Source organism: Oncorhynchus mykiss, chromosome 21 (genome assembly GCF_057628025.1).
Source record: "Oncorhynchus mykiss isolate SJ-2025 chromosome 21, ASM5762802v1, whole genome shotgun sequence".
Lineage (NCBI taxonomy): Eukaryota > Metazoa > Chordata > Actinopteri > Salmoniformes > Salmonidae > Oncorhynchus > Oncorhynchus mykiss.
Window position 1 is genome coordinate 10,368,077 of NC_143042.1, and position 25,739 is coordinate 10,393,815.

At 39.8% G+C, this 25,739-nt stretch overlaps 1 long non-coding RNA gene and 3 gene segments (V, D, J or C); 1 reads left to right on the top strand and 3 right to left on the bottom strand.

The window, feature by feature from the left end:
- Positions 1-205: 205 nt before the first annotated feature.
- On the bottom strand, positions 206-2,390 carry LOC110499929 (Ig kappa-b4 chain C region-like). The segment is given in 2 exon segments: positions 206-786; positions 1,647-2,390. Coding segments are annotated over 2 exon segments (396 nt in total).
- An 11,674-nt stretch (positions 2,391-14,064) lies between these two features.
- Positions 14,065-16,605, bottom strand: LOC118942898 (Ig kappa-b4 chain C region-like). The segment is given in 2 exon segments: positions 14,065-14,652; positions 15,574-16,605. Coding segments are annotated over 2 exon segments (402 nt in total).
- A 2,114-nt stretch (positions 16,606-18,719) lies between these two features.
- LOC118943001 (uncharacterized) lies at positions 18,720-25,538 on the bottom strand. Its single transcript, XR_016490160.1, has 2 exons — positions 25,416-25,538; positions 18,720-19,295 (listed from the first exon to the last, which is right to left on the bottom strand). It is a non-coding gene; the product is annotated as an uncharacterized LOC118943001 (long non-coding RNA).
- Positions 22,278-23,065, top strand: LOC118942904 (Ig kappa chain V region 3547-like). The segment is given in 2 exon segments: positions 22,278-22,453; positions 22,602-23,065. Coding segments are annotated over 2 exon segments (399 nt in total).
- Positions 25,539-25,739: the final 201 nt, after the last annotated feature.

Sequence of the window (25,739 nt, forward strand, 5' to 3'; positions counted from 1 at the left end):
CGGCGCATGTGATTAGTAACATTTGTTTTGATTTGATTTGCTGGTTGAAGATGATGTGGTTTCAAGTGAGAACATAAATAACTAAGCAATGACATTCAGGCCTGATAGTTTTCAAGGAAACTGTGAATCAGGCTTGATTACTGTATGTCTATACCATTCAACAACATTTAAGACTGCAGTCAAATTATTAAAAGAGACAGAAATATGTGTTCCAAAGGGAAATCTTTATTTTCATCTATTCATCAAAGCATCAAAGCAAACATTCCTACAGTATCTAATAGTAACAAAACAGAACTCATCAAATCTAATACCGATTCAATCTCAGTCTACAGAGAGGACTGACGCATGAACTCAAGCAAAGCCCCCTGTTACTCGACATGTCAGTGATCAAAAGACAGAGAACATCTGATCTCAGAACAGAGTCAAAGCAGAGGAACCAGCAGCCTCTCTCCACAGGGGTGTGTGACTAGGGGGCCTAACAGTCAGCCCTCCTCAAGGTCTTGGTGACTGGAGTCTGGGAATTCTGCTGAGCTTCACAGGTCACCTCTCCTGCCTTGGTCCACTCCAGGCCAGTGAGAGTCAGGGTGCTGCTCCAGCTGTACAGGCCATCCTTCTCCAGGACCCTAGAACTGGTCTCCTGCTTCTGGCTGGTCCCGTCCACTTTCCATCTTATGGTCCAGTCTGAGGGGAAGCCCTTGTTTGCCAGACACGTCAGTGTGGCTGTTGTTGTACTGGACAGCTCCTCACTAGAGGGGGGCAGGATGGTGAGGGTGGGGGCACTGTTACCTGGAACAAACAGAATACATCAACTAAGTAATTACAACAAGTTCAGCAACACTAAGAGATTATCTCCATTAAGGTCCACAACCAAATAAAGTGAATTGGAAATGCCCTCTAAATATGAATGTAGAAGTTGGATTATTTAAAAGATGTGGAGAAAACACTAAAATAATTGATACAAAGCAGATTTATGAACCAAACAAGTATAAAGTGGTTAAATAACTAGAGTTACTAGTCATATGGTGTCAGTTATACATGTTATACAGATATTGTTTAGGAATGGATCTGATCAGAACAACCTACTCATATTCTTTGTCTTTGTCTTCACACTAACAGTGAAGTCTACCATCAATACAACGCAACAATGATGAATACTATATACAATACTATTCGTTTTTATACCACAATTAGGTGTAATATTATGCAATTTTACAAATCAGACATTCAAATAAACCTACAATTTATCATTTTGAGTCAATAAATATTTATTTGAAAGAAGGCTCATTCAAAATCTACATTTAACCAAAAATATTTGAGTTAAAGATAATAAAAATATAAATAAAAAATGGCACACAAACAGTAATACACAATGCAACAACTATATTCCGTATTATTAAATAGTTATCATACTGGAACTCTCCTCTGCAATCCATCAAACCACACATTTAACTAAACACCTACATTTGAACATGTTATTTAAATAACATTTCATTTGAAAGAAGGCTTTGTCAAAAGTAATACAAAAAATATATTTTTTTAGGAAGGAAAATATGAAAAATCGCAATATATTCATATAGACGAAGTTTCACAGAGTAAAATACCCCCAAAAAGAATCAGAAAGAAATATCAAAGAGCGTGTTACTTACTTCCAACATCTAGTCTGGTGCCGCTACCAAAAGTGTACCACAGTGATACAATCCCTATTACTGCTTGTACAACAACCTCCTGCATGTTTGGCACTCTTCATTTCATTAGACTGTGGTTCAAATAATTAACTCTACTATAGTATGAATACATTTCAGAAATGAATTATTCTACTCAATTAGAAATAAAGTGTTTTTCATGTTGATTTCCTTAACATGGACCAAAACTGACTTTTTCTTGTACATCTCCTACTACTGTAGGTGCAGCATGTTTATTCATACAACTAATCTAAAATGTAGGCAAATCACTTTCATAGTTTAAAGGCAGGTCAAATTTGGTTAGATGTAATAACATTCATATTCAAATTGGCCATAGTATGTGTAGGCCTTTTGTATTTTGTATAAATCATCTAAAATAGTTAAGTTGAAAAATCCTCAATATCAAGTCAAAACGTATAGAGAAATTGAAACACAACATCAAAACTTGAATAAATAGTTAATTTTTCCTTCCTCTGTGTATCAGGTTCTCCTAGTCTGGAGGTACAGTCCAGCATTAGATCAGTGTTGCTAGTATTCCTCCATATTGTCCATATGAAAGACAACAGCAGCAGTAGTGATAGTGATCCATGTTGTATATTCCTTTATTAAACATGCTGATCTCACATTTAACAGTGGTGGTAAAGTCACAGAGGACAGACAACACTACCAGAGGAATCCTACCAGCTTTAGTTTAGAGAAGTGTTCACTAACTGATTAGAGGAACTTACATGAGAGACCGAGCATGAGTGAACAGACAGTTCATTATATCTGATCATCATCAGAACAAAATATAATGGTGGTGTGACATAAAAGTTACCATACATTAGTTATCAGATAAAACAGTTGCTGTTTGATGTTGTAAAAGGGGCAGCAGGTAGCTAGCGGTTAGAGTGTTGGGCCAGTAACTGAAAGGTCACTAGTTCAAATATCTGGGTCGACAAGGTGAAAAATATGCTGATGTGACCTTGAGCAAGGCACTTAACCCTAATTGCTCCAGGGTCGCCGTTGGCAACGGCAGACCCTGGCCTTGACCCCACTCTCCAAGGTTGTCTCAGGGGGAGTTGGGATATGCAAAAATAAATAATTCCAATTCACACTTGGGCATAAAACAGTGTGAAATAAGACAAATTTAATTACCCACCTAATTATTATAAAATAAATCTCAAAATGTATTCTGATGGGAAACTACTTGGAACCTGAAATAGATTTGAAACATTAATTTGCATAATGCATCTGCTCCACTGCTCTAAGAGTGTTTATATCCCTGTGAGTTGAACACTTGATGACTGAGATCTGTTCTTCATGACAACAGAACCCACAACAACCATGGCTTTCATCACCATCTTCATCTGGACATTTGTTTTCTACATACAAGGTTACAATTTTGAGAATGTATTGTTGAAAATGAATTAAATCTACAGTGTTTACATGTATCAATGTTAATATTTCTATTCAGAACTATTCATTACTATATGTAATATTTAATTCATACAAATGCTTTTACTATATTTTTCAGAATCCAGAGGACAGTACGTTGTGACACAGACTCCGGTAGTGAAAGTTGTTCTCCCAGAACAGACAGTCTCTCTGAACTGTAAAACCAGCAGTGATGTTCACGGTGGTTACTATCTAGCCTGGTACCTACAGAAACCTGGAGGAGCTCCTAAACTCCTTATTTACTATGCTACAACACTTCAGTCTGGGACTCCATCTAGATTCAGTGGCAGTGGATCTGGGAGTGACTTCACTCTGACCATCAGTGGAGTCCAGGCTGAAGATGCAGGAGATTACTACTGTCAGAGTTTACACTTTCCAGGTAGCACTCGGTGGTTCACACAGTGATATAGAGCCGTACAAAAACCTCCCTCAGTCAGACTGCACAGTGACTGTACTGATACAGCTGGGACCTACTGCAGGTGCTGAGGAGGAATAGACATTGACATGGAACACTGACTGAACTAAATTACACTGAGCTAAATATATCAGTGATGGTGTCTATAATGTAAATTTATCCCAGGTGCTGAGGGGTAGACAGTGACATGGAACACTGATCAGTAGAGGAGGTCAACTTTGAGTATGTTTACAAAGCATCATTCAGATCACAAGTTCCCCATCAACCTCATCACATATCATCACAACACATATTTATTGTCATGGTCGTGAAGTTCACTTATAAAAGTTATATGAAGTTTTAAAACACACATTACCTGTTCATAATCAGAGTCAGATCCACAGATGTAAAAAATGAACAATGGTGATGTTACATCAGCATCAGCCCCATAAATCGAATCTCCATATGAACCTCACAACCAAACATGTGATGTGATCATCGAGCAATATATGAACTATCTTGATGAGCAGGTCTGTTACATCTGTGAATGAGACATGATGCTGGGCTCAAACATGAAATATGTTTGAATAATATACATTTGATCTGTCATAATATCTGTAATTGTAACTAACCTGAATCCACCATAGAGGTTTAAACCAGTCACTCATATATGTCCCAGTCTAACTACTAGACTGGTAGCTGTGGGAGTGAAACTGAGATTTACATGGGCTGGGTGGTTATGCTTGTCCCAGAATAGAGCAGCACTGTTACCAGATGTTCACACTGTCCCCAGAGGGTTGGAGATAGAGAAGACTATGACTATCGTGAAGCTGTGATACTGGTTATATTATGTGGATCTTGTAAAACAAATGTAGCTTAATGTAGGTGTGATCACATTGTTGAGAGTCCAAGATATTGATCAAATGTTCAATAACATTAGTTTACTGTCTTTATGAGTCTATAAATCAAGCAGGTAAAAAACAGTCCAAGAAAAATGAGTAAGGAGTACCATCTACAGTGTGTGTCTAGACCTCTCCTGTTAATCTGTTAACATTGTATTATCTAGACCTCTCCTGTTAATCTGTTAACATTGTAGTATCTAGAACTCTCCTGTTAATCTGTTAACATTGTAGTATCTAGACCTCTCCTATTAATCTGTTAACATTGTAGTATCTAGACCTCTCCTGTTAATCTGTTAACATTGTAGTATCTAGACCTCTCCTGTTAATCTGTTAACATTGTAGTATCTAGACCTCTCCTGTTAATCTGTTAACATTGTAGTATCTAGACCTCTCCTGTTAATCTCTTAACATTGAAGTATCTAGACCTCTCCTGTTAACCTGTTAACATTGTAGTATCAAGACCTCTCCTGTTAATCTGTTAACATTGTAGTATCTAGACCTCTTCTGTTAACATTGTAGTATCTAGACCTCTCCTGTTAATCTGGTAACGTACTATCTAGACCTATCCTGTTAACCTGTTAAAATTGTAGTATGTAGACCTCTCCTGTAAATCTGTTAACATTGTAGTATCTAGACCTCATCTGTTAACCTTTTAACATTGTAGTATGTAGACTTCTCCTGTTAATCTGTTAACATTGTAGTATCTAGACCTCTCCTGTTAATCTGTTAACATTTTAGTATCTAGACCTCTCCTGTTAATCTGTTAACATTGTAGTATCTAGACCTCATCTGTCAACCTGTTAACATTGAAGTATCTAGACATCTCCTGTTAACCTGTTAACATTGTAGTATCAAGACCTTTCCTGTTAATCTGTTAACATTGTAGTATCTAGACCTCTCCTGTTAACCTGTTAACATTGTAGTATCAATACCTCTCCTGTTAACCTGTTAACATTGTAGTATCTCGACCTCTCCTGTTAACCTGTTAACATTGTAGTATCAAGACCTCTACTGTTAATCTGTTAACATTGAAGTATCTAGACATCTCCTGTTAACCTGTTAACATTGTAGTATCAAGACCTTTCCTGTTAATCTGTTAATTTTGTAGTATCTAGACCTCTCCTGTTAACCTGTTAACATTGTAGTATCAATACCTCTCCTGTTAACCTGTTAACATTGTAGTATCTTGACCTCTCCTGTTAACCTGTTAACATTGTAGTATCAAGACCTATCCTGTTAACCTGTCGACATTGTAGTATCAAGACATCTCCTGTTAACCTGTTAACATTGTAGTATCAAGACCTCTCCTGTTAATCTGTTAACATTGTAGTATCAAGACCTCTCCTGTTAATCTGTTAACATTGTAGTATCTAGACCTCTCCTGTTAATCTGGTAACGTACTATCTAGACCTATTCTGTTAACCTGTTAACATTGTAGTATCTAGACCTCTCCTGTTAATCTGTTAACATTGTAGTATCTAGACCTCTCCTGTTAATCTGTTAACATTGTAGTATCTAGACCTCTCCTGTTAATCTGTTAACATTGTAGTATCAAGACCTCTCCTGTTAATCTGTTAACATTGAAGTATCTAGACATCTCCTGTTAACCTGTTAACATTGTAGTATCAAGACCTCTCCTGTTAACCTGTTAACATTGTAGTATCAATACCTCTCCTGTTAACCTGTTAACATTGTAGTATCTCGACCTCTCCTGTTAACCTGTTAACATTGTAGTATCAAGACCTCTCCTTTTAATCTGTTAACATGGTAGTATCTAGACCTCTCCTGTTAACACGTTAACATTGTATTATCTAGACCTCTCCTATTAATCTGTTAACATGGTAGTATCTAGACCTCTCCTGGTAATCTGGTAACGTACTATCTAGACCTATCCCGTTAACCTGTTAACATTGTAGTATCTATAGACCTCTCCTGTCAATCTGTTAACATTGTAGTATCTAGACCTCTCCTGTTAATCTGTTAACATGGTAGTATCTAGACCTCTCCTGTTAATCTGTTAACATTGTAGTGTCTAGACCTCTCCTGTTAATCTGTTAACATTGTATTATCTAGACCTCTCCTGTTAATCTGTTAACATTGTAGTATCTAGACCTCATCTGTTAACCTGTTAACATTGTAGTATCTAGACCTCTCCTGTTAACCTGTTAACATTGTATTATCTAGACCTCTCCTGTTAATATGTTAACATTGTAGTATCTAGACCTCTCCTGTTAATCTGTTAACATTGTAGTATCTAGACCTCTCCTGTTAATCTGTTAACATTGTATTATCTAGACCTCTCCTGTAAATCTGTTAACATTGTAGTATCTAGACCTCATCTGTTAACCTGTTAACATTGTAGTATCTAGACCTCTCCTGTTAACCTGTTAACATTGTAGTATCTAGACCTCTCCTGTTAATATGTTAACATTGTAGTATCTAGACCTCTCCTGTTAATCTGTTAACATTGTAGTATCTTGACCTCTCCTGTTAATATGTTAATATTGTAGTATGTAGACCTCTCCTGTTAATCTGTTAACATTGTAGTATCTAGACCTCATCTGTTAACCTTTTAACATTGTAGTATGTAGACTTCTCCTGTTGATCTGTTAACATTGTAGTATCTAGACCTCTCCTGTTAATATGTTAACATTGTAGTATCTAGACCTCTCCTGTTAATCTGTTAACATTGTAGTATCTAGACTTATTCTGTTAACATTGTAGTATCTAGACCTCTCCTGTTAATCTGGTAACGTACTATCTAGACCTATCCTGTTAACCTGTTAACATTGTAGTATCTAGACATCTCCTGTTAACCTGTTAACATTGTAGTATCAAGACATCTCCTGTTAACCTGTTAACATTGTAGTATCAAGACCTCTCCTGTTAACCTGTTAACATTGTAGTATCTAGACCTCTCCTGTTAACCTGTTAACATTGTAGTATCAAGACCCCTCCTGTCTCAGCCTCCAGTATTTATGCTGCAGTAGTTTATGTGTCGGGGGGCTAGGGTCAGTTTGTTATATCTGGAGTACTTCTCCTGTCCTATTCGGTGTCCTGTGTGAATCTAAGTGTGCGTTCTCTAATTCTCTCCTTCTCTATTTCTCTCTCTCGGAGGACCTGAGCCCTAGGACCATGCCCCAGGACTACCTGACATGATGACTCCTTGCTGTCCCCAGTCCACCTGACTGTGCTGCTGCTCCAGTTTCAACTGTTCTGCCTTATTATTATTCGACCATGCTGGTCATTTATGAACATTTGAACATCTTGACCATGTTCTGTTATAATCTCCACCCGGCACAGCCAGAAGAGGACTGGCCACCCCACATAGCCTGGTTCCTCTCTAGGTTTCTTCCTAGGTTTTGGCCTTTCTAGGGAGTTTTTCCTAGCCACCGTGCTTCTACACCTGCATTCCTTGCTGTTTAGGGTTTTAGGCTGGGTTTCTGTACAGCACTTTGAGATATCAGCTGATGTACGAAGGGCTATATAAATAAATTTGATTTGATTTAATCTGTTAACATGGTAGTTTCTAGACCTCTCCTGTTAACCTGTTAACATTGTAGTATCTAGACCTCTCCTGTTAATCTGTTATCATTGTAGTATCTAGACCTCTCCTGTTAATCTGTTAACATTGTAGTATCTAGACCTCTCCTGTTAATCTGTTAACATTGTAGTATCTAGACCTCTCCTGTTAATCTGTTAACATTGTAGTATCTAGACCTCTCCTGTTAATCTGTTAACATTGTAGTATCTAGACCTCTCCTGTCAATCTGTTAACATTGTAGTATCTAAACCTCTCCTGTTAATCTGTTAACATTGTAGTATCTAGACCTCTCCTGTTAAATGTGCAACAAGGGGAAAAAGACCTCTGGACCATCTTTACTCCGCATACAGAGACGCATGCAAAACCCTCCCTCGCCCTCCTTTTGGCAAATCTGACCATAATTCTATCCTCCTGATTCCTGCGTACAAGCTAAAATTAAAGCAGGAAGCATCAGTGACTTGATCAATAAAAACGTGGTCAGATGAAGCAGATTCTAAGCAACAGGACTGTTTGCTGGCACAGACTGGAATATGTTCCGGGATTCCTTCAGTGGCATTGAGGAGTACACCACATCTGTCATTGGCTTAATCAATAAGTGCATTGATGACGTCATCCTCACAGTGACCGTATGTACAAACCCTAACCAGAAACCATGGATTGCAGGCAACATTCGCACTGAGCTAAAGGCTAGAGCTTCCGCTTTCAAGGAGCAGGACTCTAACCCGGAAGCTCATAAGAAATCCTGCTATGCCATCCGACAAACCATCAAATTGGCAAAGCGTCAATACAGGACTAAGATCGAATTGTACCTCCCTGGCTCTGACGCTAGACGGATGTGGCAGTACTTGCAAACCATTACAGACTACAAACGGAAGCACAGCCGAGAGCTGCACAGTGACACGAGCCTACCAGATGAGCTAAATAACTTCTATGCTCGCTTCGAGGCAAATAACATTGAAACATGCATGAGAGCACCAACTGTCATGGAAGGCTGTGTGATCATGCTCTCTGCAGCCGATGTGAGTAAGACCTTTAAACAGGTCAACATTTTTACCAGGACGTGTACTGCGAGCATGCGCTGACCAACTGGCAAGTCTCTTCACTGACACTTTCAACCTCTCTCTGTCTGAGTCTGTAATACCAACATGTTTCAAGCAGACCACCATAGTGACTGTGCCCAAAAACACTAAGGTAACCTGCCTAAAGGACTACCAACTCGTAGCACTCACATCTGTAGCCATGAATTGCTTTGAAAGGCTGGTCACGGCTCACATCTACACCATCATCCCAGCAACCCTAGACCCACTCTAATTTGCATACCGCCCCAACAGATCCACAGATGATGCAATCTCTATTGCACTCCACACTGCCCTTTCCCACCTGGACAAAAGGAACACTTATGTGAGAATGCTATTCATTGACTACAGCTCATCTTTCAACACCATAGTGCCCTCAAAGCTCATTAATAAGCTAAGGACCATGGGAATAAACACTTCCCTTTGCAACTGGATCCTAGACAACCTGACGGGCAGCCCCCAGGTGGTAAGGGTAGGTAACAACACATCTGCAACACTGATTCTCAGCACGAGGACCCCTCAGGGGTGCGTGCTCAGTCACCTCCTGTACTCCCTGTTCACCCATGACTGCATGGCCAAGCATGATGCCAACACCATAAATTAAGTTTGCCGACGACACAACATTGGTAGGCCTGATCACCGACAATGACGAGACAGCCAATAGGCAGAAGGTCTGTATCGGTTCCCCCCTGTATATAGTCTAACTATTGTTATTTTACTGCTGCTCTTTAATTACTTGTTACTTTTATCTCTTATCCGTATTTTTAAAGCTGTGTTGTTGGTTAGGGCTCTCGTAAGTAAGCATTTCTCTGTAAGGTCTGTTGTATTCGGCGCATGTGATTAGTAACATTTGTTTTGATTTGATTTGCTGGTTGAAGATGATGTGGTTTCAAGTGAGAACATAAATAACTAAGCAATGACATTCAGGCCTGATAGTTTTCAAGGAAACTGTGAATCAGGCTTGATTACTGTATGTCTATACCATTCAACAACATTTAAGACTGCAGTCAAATTATTAAAAGAGACAGAAATATGTGTTCCAAAGGGAAATCTTTATTTTCATCTATTCATCAAAGCATCAAAGCAAACATTCCTACAGTATCTAACAGTAAAAAAACAGAATTCATCAAATCTAACACCGATTCAATCTCAGTCTACAGAGAGGATTGACACATGAACTCAAGCAAAGCCCCCTGTTAGTCTACATGTCAGTGATCAATAAGGCAGAGAACATCTGATCTCAGAACAGAACAGAACAGTCAAAGCAGAGGAACCAACAGCCTGGGATTTCTGCTGGGCTTCACAGGTCACCTCTCCTGCCTTGGTCCAAACAAGTATAAAGTGGTTAAATAACTAGAGTTACTAGTCATATGGTGTCAGTTATACATGTTATACAGATATTGTTTAGGAATGGATCTGATCAGAACAGCCAAGTCATATTAATAGTATTTACATCACATATCATCCATGTTGGATTATCAAGTCAGTTACAACCATAACTGAGACCCTTTGTCTTCACACTAACAGTGAAGTCTACCATGAACACAATGCAACAATGATGAATACTATATACAATACTATTAGTTATTATACCAGAATTGGGAGTTATAGTCTGCAATCATACAAACCATACATACAAACTTATAATTTAGCATTTTGATTCAATAAAATGTTATTTGAAAGAAGGCTCATTCAAAAGTATTGACTCACGACAACAAAAGTGAATAAAATGATACATTTTGCTGTTTACTTACTTCCAACATCTAGCCTGGTGCCGCTACCAAAAGTGTACCACTGTGATACAATCCCTATTTGTAACGTCTGCTTCCAACTCACACTCTCAAACACATAGATCCCCTGAACGCAGCTCACTTTCCAACTCACACTCTCAAACACCTAGATCCCCTCTAGCTCACTGTCCAGACCTCAATCACCTGAATTCTATTCACACACCTGTATGTCATTTACACACACTACTTAGTTCTGTTCTTTTCACCCCGTCATTGTGAGGTATTGTTTGTTTTGTGACACACTTCTATTCAGAGCTCTGTTTGTCCCGTATTCAGTCCTGTGTATGATAGTTTTTGGCCTGCCTCACTAACGATGCCTGTTGCCTATTCCCTGCCTGTACTTCAGCCTAACGGATTTCCTGTTATCAACCTCTTGCCTGCTCTCCCGGACTACATTCCTAGCCTTGTCGCTGCCTGTACTGTTGCCTTTTTGGACCCCTGTGTATGACCTTCTGCCTGTCCCTGGACACAGCTACCTGCCTCCTCCTGTTGTCCTTTACAAACAAACACCTGCTGCGCCCTGCATTGAAACCAGCTCTCTGTCTCCCATCGTGTTCATTACACTATTACTGCTGGTACAAAAACCTCTCTGTGTTGTGATGCTGCAGCTGTTACAGTGAAGATCACTCATACAGAATCATAATCAACACAGATACACTTTAACATCTTCCAGGTAGAACAAACACTTCATATTAGCTGTTTCTAGATAATACAAATATGAATTGTATCTTAAATCCAGATATGAGTCATTTTTCCTTCCTCTGTGTATCAGGTTCTTCTAGTCTGGAGGTACAGTCCAGCATTAGATCAGTGTTGCTAGTATTCCTCCATATTGTCCATATGAAAGACAACAGCAGCAGCAGTAGTGATAGTGATCCATGTTGTATATTCCTTTATTAAACATGTTGATCTCAGATTTAACAGTGGTGGTAAAGTCACAGAGGACAGATAACACTACCAGAGGAATCCTACCAGCTTTAGTTTAGAGAAGTGTTCACTAACTGATTAGAGGAACTTACATGAGAGAACGAGCATGAGTGAACAGACAGTTCATTATATCTGATCATCATCAGAATAACAATATAATGGTAGTGTGACATAAAAGTTACCATACATTAGTTATCTGATAAAACAGTTGCTGTTTGATGATGTTAAAGGGGCGACATGTAGCTAGCGGTTAGAGCGTTGCGCTAGTAGCCGAAAGGTTGCTTGTTCAAATCCCCAGGCCGACACGGTGAAACATCTGTCGATGTTCCCTTTAGCAAGGCACTTAACCCTAATTGCTCCAGGGTCGCAGTTGATAATGGCAGATCCTGGCCTTGACCCCACTCTCTGAGGCTGTCTCAGGGGGAGTTGGGATATAAAAACATAAACATTTTTCATTTACACATGCGTGAAATAGGACAAATATAAGCACCGCCTAGTTATTCTAAAAGAAAGCTCATACGGGACAAAATATATTCTGATGGGAGCCTACTTGGAAACTGATAAAGATTTGAAACATTCATTTGCATAATGCATCTGCTCCACTGCTCTAATAGTGTTTATATCCCTGTGAGTTGAACACTTCATGACTGAGAGCTGTTCTTCATGACAACAGAACCCACAACAACCATGGCTTTCATCACCATCTTCATCTGGACACTTGTCTTCTACATACAAGGTATAAGAATTATGATTATCTAAGTAACAATAATTGAGTAAGTAATGCATGATTATCTCATAATAACGTATTCATTACATCATTTCAGATATGTTTTGTTTGTTTCTCTCACCATTCAATATTCAGAATCCAGAGGACAGTACACTCTGACTCAGACACCTGCAGTGAAAGCTGATGGCAATGGAGAGACGGTCAACATTGGCTGTAAACTCAGCAGTGGTATATACAGTAATTATCTGCACTGGTACCAACAGAGACCTGGAGAAGCTCCTAAACTCCTCATTTATCAGATAAACAACAAGTTCACTGGGACTCCATCTAGATTCAGTGGTAGTGGATCTGGGACTGACTTCACTCTGACCATCAGTGGAGTCCAGGCTGAAGATGCAGGAGATTACTACTGTCAGAGTTTACACTACCCCAACAGTGTCTGGGTGTTCACACAGTGATACAGAGCCGTACAAAAACCTAACTCAGTCAGACTGTACAGTGACTGAGGGAGAAGAGACAGTGACATGGAACACTGATCAGTGACGAAACTTTGAATAACGTTAGAAACCTTCATTCAGATCACATGTTCTCCATCGTCATCAACAGTATCATCCTCACCACCATCATCATCATAATTTCATGGTTGACTCATTATATTTGTCACAGTCTGAAAGTACACCTATAAATGTTATTTGATGCTATTAAACACACACAATATCAGTCCATATTCAAGTGAGGTGATGTTACATCAGCATCCGCACCATAAATAGAATCTCCATATGAACCTCACAACCAAACATGTGATGTGATCATCTAGCATTATATGAACTATCTTTATGAGCAGGTTACTGACTGTTACATTAGTGAATGAGACATGATGCTGGGCTCAAATATGAGACTTGTTTATGCACATATCTAATTTAAGTATGATGTCCATTTATTACTGATTACTTATGTATCTGTTATGTCTCCCTCCCTGAATCAACCATAAACGTTCAAACCAGTCCACTCCCCCACATCTGGCCCAGTCCAGGATATTTCAGGCAGTGAAACTGTTCATCAGCTAGACTGGAAGTTGTGGGAGTGAAACTAAAATGTACATAGACAGAGCTGGGTGGTCCTGCATGTCCCAGAATAGAGCTCTAATGTCACCAGATGTTCACTCTGTTACCAGGGTGTTAGAGGTAGAGAAGACTCTATGACTATCTTGCAGATGTGATACTGGTAATATTATGTGGACAACTTTTTAAATAAATGTAGCTAAATGCAGGTGTGAGATATCGATCAAATGTTCATTTATAAATCTAGGAGCCAAGCAGGTCAAAAACTTCTGAGAAATATGAATAAAGAGTACCTACTGTACTACAAATGGCTAAACCTCTCCTGTTAATCTGTGAAAATAGTAGTATCCTTTGTTAGTATGAACTACCTGTTAATGACGTTGTGGTTAGAACATAAATAACTAAGCAATAAGGTTTAGGTCAGATAGTTTTCATAGAAACTGTGAGTCCTACTTTATGAAAAATGTTCTATGTCATTCAACATTTAAGACTAAAGTAAAATTATTGAAAGAGACAAAAACATATTTGTTTCTAAGATAAGTCTTTATTTTCATCTATTCATCAAAGCATCAAAGCAAACATTCCTACAGATTCTAATAGTTATATAACAGAACACATCACATCTAACACTGATACAACATCAGTCTACAGAGAGGATTGACACATGAACTCAAGCAAAGCCCCCTGTTAGTCTACATGTCAGTGATCAATAAGACAGAGAACATCTGATCTCAGAACAGAGTCAAAGCAGAGGAACCAGCAGCCTCTATCCACAGGGGTGTGTGACTAGGGGGCCTACCCAGAACAGTCAGCCCTCCTCAAGGTCTTGGTGACTGGAGTCTGGGAATTCTGCTGAGCTTCACAGGTCACCTCTCCTGCCTTGGTCCACTCCAGGCCAGTGAGAGTCAGGGTGCTGCTCCAGCTGTACAGGCCATCCTTCTCCAGGACCCTAGAACTGGTCTCCTGCTTCTGGCTGGTCCCGTCCACTTTCCAGCTCAAGGTCCAGTCTGAGGGGAAGCCCTTGTTGGCCAGACACGTCAGTGTGGCTGTTGTTGTACTGGACAGCTCCTCACTAGAGGGGGGCAGGACAGTGAGGGTGGGGGCACTGTTACCTGGAACAAACAGAACACATCAACTAAGTAATTACAACAAGTACAGCAACACTAAGAGATTATCTCCATTAAGGTCCACAACCAAATAAAGTGAATTGGAAATGCCCTCTAAATATGAATGTAGAAGTTGGATTATTTAAAAGATGTGGAGAAAACACTAAAGTAATAGGATACAAAGCAGATTTATGAACCAAACAAGTATAAAGTGGTTAAATAACTAGAGTTACTAGTCATATGGTGTCAGTTATACATGTTATACAGATATTGTTTAGGAATGGATCTGATCAGAACAGCCAAGTCATATTCATAGTATTTACATCACATATCAAACATGTTGGATTATGAAGTCAGTTACAACCATAACTGAGATCCTTTGTCTTCACACTAACAGTGAAGTCTACCATGAACAGAATGCAACAATGATGCATACTATATAAAATACCATTAGTTATTATACCAGAATTAGGAGTTATATTCTGCAATTATACAAATAAGACATGTATTTAAACCTAAAATGTATAATTTTGATTAAATAAATAGTTATTTGAAAGAAGGCTCAGTCAAAATCTACATTTAACCAACATTATTTGAGTTAAAGATAATAAAAATATAAATAAAGAATGGCACACAAACAGTAATACACAATGCAACAACTCTATTCCATATTATTAAATAGTTATCATACTGGAACTCTCCTCTGCAATCCATCAAACCACACATTTAAATAAACACCTACATTTGAACATGTTATTTAAATAACATTTCATTTGAAAGAAGGCTTAGTCAAAAGTAATACAAAAAATATATTTTTTTAGGAAGGAAAATATGAAAAATCGCAATATATTCATATAGACGAAGTTTCACAGAGTAAAATATCCCAAAAAAGAATCAGAAAGAAATATCAAAGAGCGTGTTACTTACTTCCAACATCTAGTCTGGTGCCGCTACCAAAAGTGTACCACAGTGATACAATCCCTATTACTGCTGGTACAACAACCTCCTGCATGTTTGGCACTCTTCATTTCTTTAGACTGTGGTTCAAATAATTAACTCTACTATAGTATGAATACATTTCAGAAATGAATTATTCTACTCAATTAGAAATAAAGTGTTTTTCATGTTGATTTCCTTAACATGGACCAAACCTGACTTTTTCTTGTACATCTCCTACTACTGTAGGTGCAGCATGTTTATTCATACAACTAATCTAAAATGTAGGCTAATCACTTTCATAGTTTAAAGGCAGGTCAAATTTGATTAGATGTAATAACATTCATATTAAAATTGGCCATAGTATATGTAGGCCTTGTGTATTTTGTTTAAATCATCTAAAAAAGTTAATTTGAAAAATCCTCAATATCAAGTCAAAATGTATAGAGAAATTGAAACACGACATCAAAAGTTGAAAATATAGTTTGGAATAAATCATTTGGACTTTACTTACTTCCAACATCAAGTCTGGTGCCGCTACCAAAAGTCCACCACAGTGATACAATCACTATTACTGCTGGTACAAAAACCTCTCTGTGTTGTGATGCTGCAGCTGTTACAGTGAAGATCACTCATACAGAACCATAATCAACACTAATACACTTTAACATCTTCCAGGTAGAACAAACACTTCATATTAGCTGTTTCTAGATAATACAAATATGAATTGTATCTTAAATCCAGATAGTAGTATTTGTCCTTCCTCTGTGTATCAGGTTCTCCTAGTCTGGAGGTACAGTCCAGCATTAGATCAGTGTTGCTAGTATTCCTCCATATTGTCCATATGAAAGACAACAGCAGCAGTAGTGATAGTGATCCATGTTGTATATTCCTTTATTAAACATGTTGATCTCAGATTTAACAGTGGTGGTAAAGTCACAGAGGACAGACAACACTACCAGAGGAATCCCACCAGCTTTAGTTTAGAGAAGTGTTCACTAACTGATTAGAAGAACTTACATGAGAGACCGAGCATGAGTGAACAGACAGTTCATTATATCTGATCATCATCAGAATAATAATATAATGGTGGTGTGACATAAAAGTTACCATACATTAGTTATCAGATAAAACAGTTGCTGTTTGATGTTGTAAAAGGGGCAGCAGGTAGCTAGCGGTTAGAGTGTTGGGCCAGTAACTGAAAGGTCACTAGTTCAAATATCTGGGTCGACAAGGTGAAAAATATGCTGATGTGACCTTGAGCAAGGCACTTAACCCTAATTGCTCCAGGGTCGCCGTTGGCAACGGCAGACCCTGGCCTTGACCCCACTCTCCGAGGTTGTCTCAGGGGGAGTTGGGATATGCAAAAAGAAATCATTCCAATTCACACTTGGGCATAAAACTGTGTGAAATAAGACACATTTAATTACCCACCTAATTATTATAAAATAAATCTCAAAATGTATTCTGATGGGATACTACTTGGAACCTGAAATAGATTTGAAACCATAATTTGCATAATTAATTTGCTCCACTGCTCTAAGAGTGTTTATATCCCTGTGAGTTGAACACTTCATGACTGAGAGCTGTTCTTCATGACAACAGAACCCACAACAACCATGACTTTTATCACCATCTTCATCTGGACACTTGTTTTCTACATACAAGGTTACAATTTTCAGAATGTATTGTTGAAAATGAATTATATCTACAGTGTTTACATGTACAGTATATCAATGGTAATATTTCTATTCAGAACTATTCATTACTATATGTAACATTCCATTTCTATAAATGTTTTACAATATTTTTCAGAATCCAGAGGACAGTACGTTGTGACACAGACTCCGGTAGTGAAAGTTGTTCTCCCAGAACAGATTGTCTCTCTGAACTGTAAAACCAGCAGTGATGTTTACAACAATAACCTTCTAGCCTGGTACCAACATAAACCTGGAGGAGCTCCTAAACTCCTTATTTACGATGCTACAACACTTCAGTCTGGGACTCCATCTAGATTCAGTGGCAGTGGATCTGGGAGTGACTTCACTCTGACCATCAGTGGAGTCCAGGCTGAAGATGCAGGAGATTACTACTGTCAGAGTTTACACTGGCCTGATAGCACTCGGTGGTTCACACAGTGATACAGAGACGTACTAAAACCTCCCTCAGTCAGACTGCACAGTGACAGTACTGATACAGCTGGGACCTACTGCAGGTGCTCAGGGGGACGAGACAGTGACATGGAACAATGGTCACTAGAGGAGATGAACTGTGACATGTGACAATAATAGAAAGCAATCATTCAGATCACATGACCATCCTCATCATCATCATCATCATCATGGTTATGACTTATAGTTTTTGTCATGGCCTTTAAGTAGTACTTTAAAGTATTTTTACTTAAGTACTTTATACCACTGACTAGGCCTAATCAAAAATTGCTTTCAGAAGAAGCCTTTGACTCTCCTCCTGAACTGTAACCATAGGCCTACACAGCACAGCCATTGGTTAGCCAGCACACAACACGTTTTTGATCAGCAAGCATAGAGAAGGCCGGGGCTCAGGTTAGGAATATCCATTGCGATGTGTAATGCAGCCTAGTTCATTTTACACCATCCCAACAGCTATCTTAGAAACATAACTTTGTGCTGTGCTTCTCTGAGCATACACTTTGTAGCCTATAGCCTCTAGGCTAGGGATCATTTCATTGAGACCACACTTAATAGCCTATAGACGCACTTGATTATGAGGGGTGGCATCGGACACACGATATATTGTAAAGCCTAATAAGCAACTAATTCTAAAACACTGAGAAATACACACATTTCATAAAATGCTAATTACATGATCCTCCCCTGGACTAAATTGAAGAAAAAAAGAATACTAAACCCTCCCCTTGAGATAAATTTAAAAAGCATGAACCCATTTTCCTCCAGGTACCCATTCTGTACATTTTGATCCATCCCTTACAATGAACTACTGGTTGATGACAACGCAGTTAGAACATAAATAATTAAGCAATGACATTTAGGTCTGATAGTTTTAAAAGAAACTGTGAATCAGGCTTTATTAATATATGTCTATACCATTCAACATGTACAACTAAAGTTGAAATATTGAAAGAGACAACTAAAATATTTGTTCCAAAGGGAAAACTTTATTTTCATAAAATCTTCAAAGCAAACATTCCTACAGTATCTGATAGAAATAAAACAGAACTCATCAAATTTAGCACTGATACAACCTCAGTCTACAGAGAAGATTGACACATGAACTCAAGCAAAGCCCCCTGTTAGTCTACATGTCAGTGATCAAAAGACAGAACATCTGATCTCAGAACAGAGTCAAAGCAGAGGAACCAGCAGCCTCTCTCCACAGGGTTGTGTGACTGAGGGGTCCTACCCAGAACAGAGCCTTCCTCGGGGTCTTGGTGACTGGAGTCTGGGATTTCTGCTGGGCTTCACAGGTCACCTCTCCTGCCTTGGTCCACTCCAGGCCAGTGAGAGTCAGGGTGCTGCTCCAGCTGTACAGGCCATCCTTCTCCAGGACCGTAGAACTGGTCTCCTGCTTCTGGCTGGTCCCGTCCACTTTCCATCTTATGGTCCAGTCTGAGGGGAAGCCCTTGTTGGCCAGACACGTCAGTGTGGCTGTTATTGTACTGGACAGTTCCTCTCTAGCGGGGGGCAGGACAGTGAGGGTGGGAGCACTGTTACCTGGAACAAACAGAACACATCAACTGCATCAACTATGTCCAAAAGATTTATAAAAGCAATAGATATACAAATATATTGATTTTGAAATGCCTTCTAAATATAGTGTAGTTAGATTGATAAAAGATTTGAAGAAAACACAAACCATAATATGATAGATATACAATGCAGATTTATGAACAATATGAGTCAAGTGTTAACTTTAGCATTACTAGTATGTCAGATATCTTAGAATTGTTTCTGATCAGAATACTCTTTTTTTATTTTTATAAGAGATTTGAAGAAAACACAAAATGATAGATATACAATGCAGATTTATGAACAATATGAGACAAGTGTAAGTGCATTACTAGTATGTCAGATATCTTAGGATTGTTTCTGATCAGAATAAATTTTACCCCCTTTTCGTGGTATCCAATTGTTTTTAGTAGCTACTATCTTGTCTCATCACTACAACTCCCGTACGGGCTCAGGAGAGACAAAGGTTGAAAGTCATGCGTCCTCGGATACACAACCCAACCAAGCCGCACTTCTTAACACAGCGCGCATCCAACCCGGAAGCCAGCCGCACCAATGTGTCAGGGGAAAACACCGTGCACCTGGCAACCTTGGTTAGCGTGCACTGCGCCCGGCCCGCCACAGGAGTCTCTGGTGCACGATGAGACAATCCCTCCCTAACACAGACGACCGGACCTCCCGGTCGCGGCCGGTTGCGACAGAGCCTGTGCGTGAACCCAGAGTCTCTGATGGCACATCTGGCGCTGCAGTACAGCGCCCTTAACCACTGCGCCACCCGGGACGCCTCTGATCAGAATACTCTTAACATCTCCAGTATATTAAGATAATCCAACAGGTTGTATAAAAACATTGTCACGTTCTGATCTTAGTTCCATTGTTTTGTCTTTGTTTTAGTATGGTCAGGGCGTGAGTTGGGGTGAGCAGTCTATGTTCCTTTTTCTATAATTTGTGATTTCTGTGTTTGGCCTGGTATGGTTCTCAATCAGAGGGAGCTGTCAATCGTTGTCCCTGATTGAGAACCATACTTAGGTAGCCTGATTTCACTTTTGAGTTGTGGGTGATTATTTTCCGTGTCAGTGTTTGTTCCACATGGAACTGTTTCAGTTTTGTTATTTCTCTGTGGCCAATGTGAGTAAAACATTTACACGTGTTAACCCTCGCAAAGCTGCCGGCCCAGACTGCATCCCTAGGTGCGTCCTCAGAGCATGCGCAGACCAACTGTCTAGTGTGTTTACAGACATATTCAATCAATCCCTATCCCAGTCTGTTGTCCCCACATGCTTGAAGATGGCCACCATTATTCCTGTTTATAAGAAAGCTAAGGTAACTGAACTAAATGACTATCACCCCATAGCACTCACTTCTGACATCATGTAGAGCTTTGAGAGACTAGTCAAGGATCATATCACCTCCACCCTACCTGACACCCTAGACCCACTCCAATTTGCCTACCGCCCCAATAGGTCCACAGACGATGCCATCACACCGTCTGGACAAGAGGAATACCTATGTAAGAATGCTGTTCATTGACCACAGCTCAGCATTCAACACCATAGTACCCTCCAAACTCATCATTAAGCTTGAGAGCCTGGGTCTCGACCCCGCCCTGTGCAACTGGGTCCTGGACTTTCTGACGGGCCGCCCACCAGGTGGTGAAGGTAGGAAACAATATCTCCACTCCGCTGATCCTCAACACTGGGGCCCCACAGGGGTGTGTTCTCAGCCCTCTTCTGTACTCCCTGTTCACCCATGACTGCTTGGCCATGTACGTCTGCAACTCAATCATCAAGTTTGGAGATGACACTACAGTGGTAGGCTTGATTACCAACAACGACGAGACAGCCTACAGGGAGGAGGTGAGGGGCCTCGGAGTGTGGTGTCAGGAAATTACCTCTCACTCAACGTCAACAAAACAAAGGAGATGATTGTGGACTTCAGGAAACAGCAGAGGGATCACCCCCCCATCCACATCGACGGGACCGAAGTGGAGAAGGTGAAAAGTTTTAAGTTTCTCGGCAAACACATCACAGACAAACTGAAATGGTCCACCCACACAGACAGCGTGGTGAAGAAGGCGCAACAGCGCCTTCAGGAGGCTGAAGAAATTTGACTTGTCACCAGAAACACTCACAAACTTTTACAGATGCACAATCAAGAGCATTCTGTTGGGATGTATCACCGCCTGGTATGGCAACCCCAGAGGGTAGTACGGTCTGCACAACGCATCACCAGGGGCAAGCTACCTGCGCTCCAGGACACCTACAGCACCATATGTCACAGGAAGGCCAAAAATATCATCAAGGACAACAACCACCCGAGCCACTGCCTGTTCACCCTGCAATCATCCAGAAGACGAGGTCAGTACAGGTGCATCAAATCTGAGACCGAGAGACTGAAAAACAGCTTCTATCTCAAGGCCATCAGACCGTTAAACAGCCATCACTAACATAGAGAGGCTGCTGCCAACATACAGACTCAATCTCTGGCCACTTTAATAAATGGATCACTAGTCACTTTAAATAACGCCCCTTTAATAATGTTTAAATGTCCTACATTACTCATCTCTTATGCAAATACTGTATTCGATACCATCTACTGTATCTTGCCTGCGCCGCACGGCCATCGCTCATCCATGTATTTATATGTACATATTATTCTTTATCCTTTTACATTTGTGTGTGTATAAGGTAGTTGTTGTGATTTTTTTAGATTACTTGTTAGAAATTACTGCACTGTCGGAACTAGAAGCACAAACATTTCGCTACACTCGCATTAACATCTGCTAACCATGTGTATGTCACCAATAACATTTGATTATATCTGATCATCATCAGAATAATAATATAATGGTGGTGTGACATAAAAGTTACCATACATTAGTTATCTGAGTAAACAGTTGCTGTTTGATAGAAAAGCTGTGACATGAAGGATAAAATACTCCAATAACTGGAACCTACTTGAAAACTGAAATAGATTTGAAACATGGATTTGCATAATGCATCTGCTCCACTGCTCTAATAGTATTTATATCCCTGTGAGTTTAACACTTCATGACTGAGAGCTGTTCTTCATGACAACAGAACCCACAACAACCATGACTTTTATCACCATATTCATCTGGACACTTGTTTTCTGCTTTCAAGGTAACAGTTTTCAGAATGAATTGTTGAAGATTCATTTAATCTATAGTGTTTACATGTAGAGTATATCAATGTTAATATTTCTATTCAGAACTATTCATTACAATATGTAATATTTAATTTATAGAAATGTTTATTTTTTATTTTTCAGAATCCAGAGGACAGTACGTTGTGACACAGACTCCTGCAGTGAAAGCTGTTCTCCCAGAACAGACAGTCTCTCTGAACTGTAAAACCAGCAGTGATGTTCATGCTTTGTTTTTTTATGAATACCTAGCCTGGTACCAACAGAAACCTGGAGGAGCTCCTAAACTCCTTATTTACTATGCTACAACACTTCAGTCTGGGACTCCATCTAGATTCAGTGGCAGTGGATCTGGGAGTGACTTCACTCTGACCATCAGTGGAGTCCAGGCTGAAGATGCAGGAGATTACTACTGTCAGAGTTTCCACAGTGATGGAGTGTTCACACAGTGATACAGAGTCGTACAAAAACCTCCCTCAGTCAGACTGCACAGTGACTGTACTGATACAGCTGGGACCTACTGCAGGTGCTGATGATGAAGAGACAGTGACATGGAACACTGGCTGAACTAAAATACACTGAGCTAAATATATCAGTGATGCTGACAGTAATGTCAACTCATCCACCTTCATGTTAAATCATTCCTTAGGTGATAACACCCATATGTCCAGATTGCATTAGTATTCCTTTTATGTTGCTGTAGTTCATATGTAAACATTGCCTTTACATGTCACATAATACGTTGAATGGACTCTGTGCAACAACAAGTGTCTCACATCATTTCAGAACAAAATCCCCAGTCTCTGTAAGATCCCTCTGTCAGGAAGTGAATTTCAAGCAAAGATTCATCCATATTTATTGAGATGGTATAACACAGTTATAAGCCCCTAAAACAACGTGAGGTTCGGTCAAGAGCAAGACCGCTCTCCTGCTAGAACCTTCCAGCAACTTGCCAGACTCTAATTTAGCCCAGTTAAATCTAGTTCACCAATCAGGGTCATGATTGCCTGGACAATCAGCCCCAACCTTTAAAATGCTGCTGCTCACACAAACCTCTTCAACAGGTCTCTTACACGGAGGAGGTGGAAATAGTTGTAGGAGTTGAGCAGAGGAACCTATGGCAGTGGATTTTTATTTTTTTAACCTTTTTAACCTTTTTTTAACCAGGCAAGTCACCTGTTTAGGACATGGCAGATTTACGCCCCCTTTGGAGAAATTGGGTACCCCTAGAAAACTGAAAAAAAAATTATAAAAAATTGCTAATATATGCATATAATAATTATTATTGGATAGAAAACACTCTAAAGCTTCTAAAACCGTTGGAATTATGTCTGTAAGTATAGCAGAACTCACAGGGCATGCATTCTTCCAAACTAGTTTTTGTGGCCATGAAAGTTGGAGCAACTTTGACGTCATGGCCCCCACCCTTCCCGACCACTTATGGATCTGGGGACACTTTCCATCTCTTCCACTAGATGTCCTCTTTCTTTGGAGCGTTCAATCGTTCAAATCGCGCGAGAATTGGCCCTATAGGAGTGATTGGAGTAAGTGTCGCGATAAAAAAACCTGTGCGTTAGGGCGCGAATTGGTCACAGCCATTCCTTTGTTCCAGTACTCCTGGGAAGAGCAAACGATGCTCGGTTGAATTGAAGTTTGTTTTGCACGTCTAAAACATCATAAAGCTTGCTTCTGCACTTAGTTTGACCTGTTTAGTCGACATATAATGTGTAATTTTGAAGTTTTGATGCGCAACTTATCCGGACCGGAGGACGTTTTGGGTGCATTTCAGCTGATGTTATTAGCAGTAGCTAATACAAAGACGCAAGACTTGAAACCAAACGATGTATTGGGTAAGTATGAACCCTTCCAGAACATTCTGAACGAAGACCATCGAAGGTAAGGGAATATTTATGCTTAAATCTGTGTTTCTGTTGACTCCAACATTACGTAGAAATGTAGCTTGGAACTGAGCGCCGTCTCAGATATATTGAATAGTGTGCGATTTCTGTAACGTTAAAAAGAAATGTAACAGAGCGGTTGCATAAAGAAGCAGTGTATCTTTCTAAGAACAAATTCTTATTTTCAATGACGGCATAGGAACAGTGCCTGTCCAGGGGCAGAACGACAGATTTGTACCTTGTCAGCTCAGGGATTTGAACTTGCAACCTTTCGGTTACTAGTCCAAAGCTCTAACCACTAGGCTACCCTGCCGCCCCAGAGCCTGAGAAGGATCCTGATACACTGATCCTGAGAAGGTGTATTTTGAGGCATTTATTGTGCAGGTGATGAATTGTACTGCCCAAACGAACAAGAAATCCAAGAAACTGGACATAATTGTATCTGCAGCTGAAAGGTTTTTGGGTCTTCAGGAATTAACAGCCGAAGCATTGCAGGGAATACTGTCTGAAGTCGTACAAAAACCTCCCTCAGTCAGACTGCACAGTGACAGTACTGCTACAGCTGGGACCTACTGCAGGAAGAGACAGTGACATGGAACACTGAGCAGGTCAACTTTGAAAATGGTTAGAACGCATGATACAAATCACACGTTCTCCAACGTCCTCATTATCGTCCTCATCATCATCATCATTAATATCATCATCATGGTTGTATCTTGTTATATTGGTAATGAACTGAAAGTGTGTATGAAAGTTATTAGACGTTTTGAAACACATTACCAGTCCATATGCAGAGTAAGATCTACAGAAGTAAAAGAAAAGTGATGTTAAATCATCATCAGCCCCTCAAACCAAATCCCTACATGCACTTCACAACCAGCTATTGATGTGATCAACTAGCATGTATTAACCCTTTTCATGAGCTGTTAGATCTGTGAATGAGACAGGATGCTGGGCTCAAACATGAGACACATTTACATAGAGACATACACTACACACTATCATCGTGAAGTATAATTATTTTTTATCTGTCATTAATTACTTGGTGCCTTATCTGTTATGTGTCCCTCCCTGAATCCGCCATAGAGGATAAAATCAGTCACCTCCCTCACATCAGTCCCAGTCCAGGGTATGTCAGGGAGTGAAACTGGTCAACTGGTAGACTGGGAGCTGTAGGAGTGAAACTGAGATTTACATAGACAGGGCTGGGTGGTTCTGCTTGTCCCAGAATAGACCAGCACTGTCACCAGATGTTCAGCCAGGGGGAAGAGACAGTGACATGGACCACTGACTGAACTAAACAGTGGCGGTCGGTGCCATTTAAGATGAGGGAGGATGATTATGTTTTATTATGAGCATGGCCTTA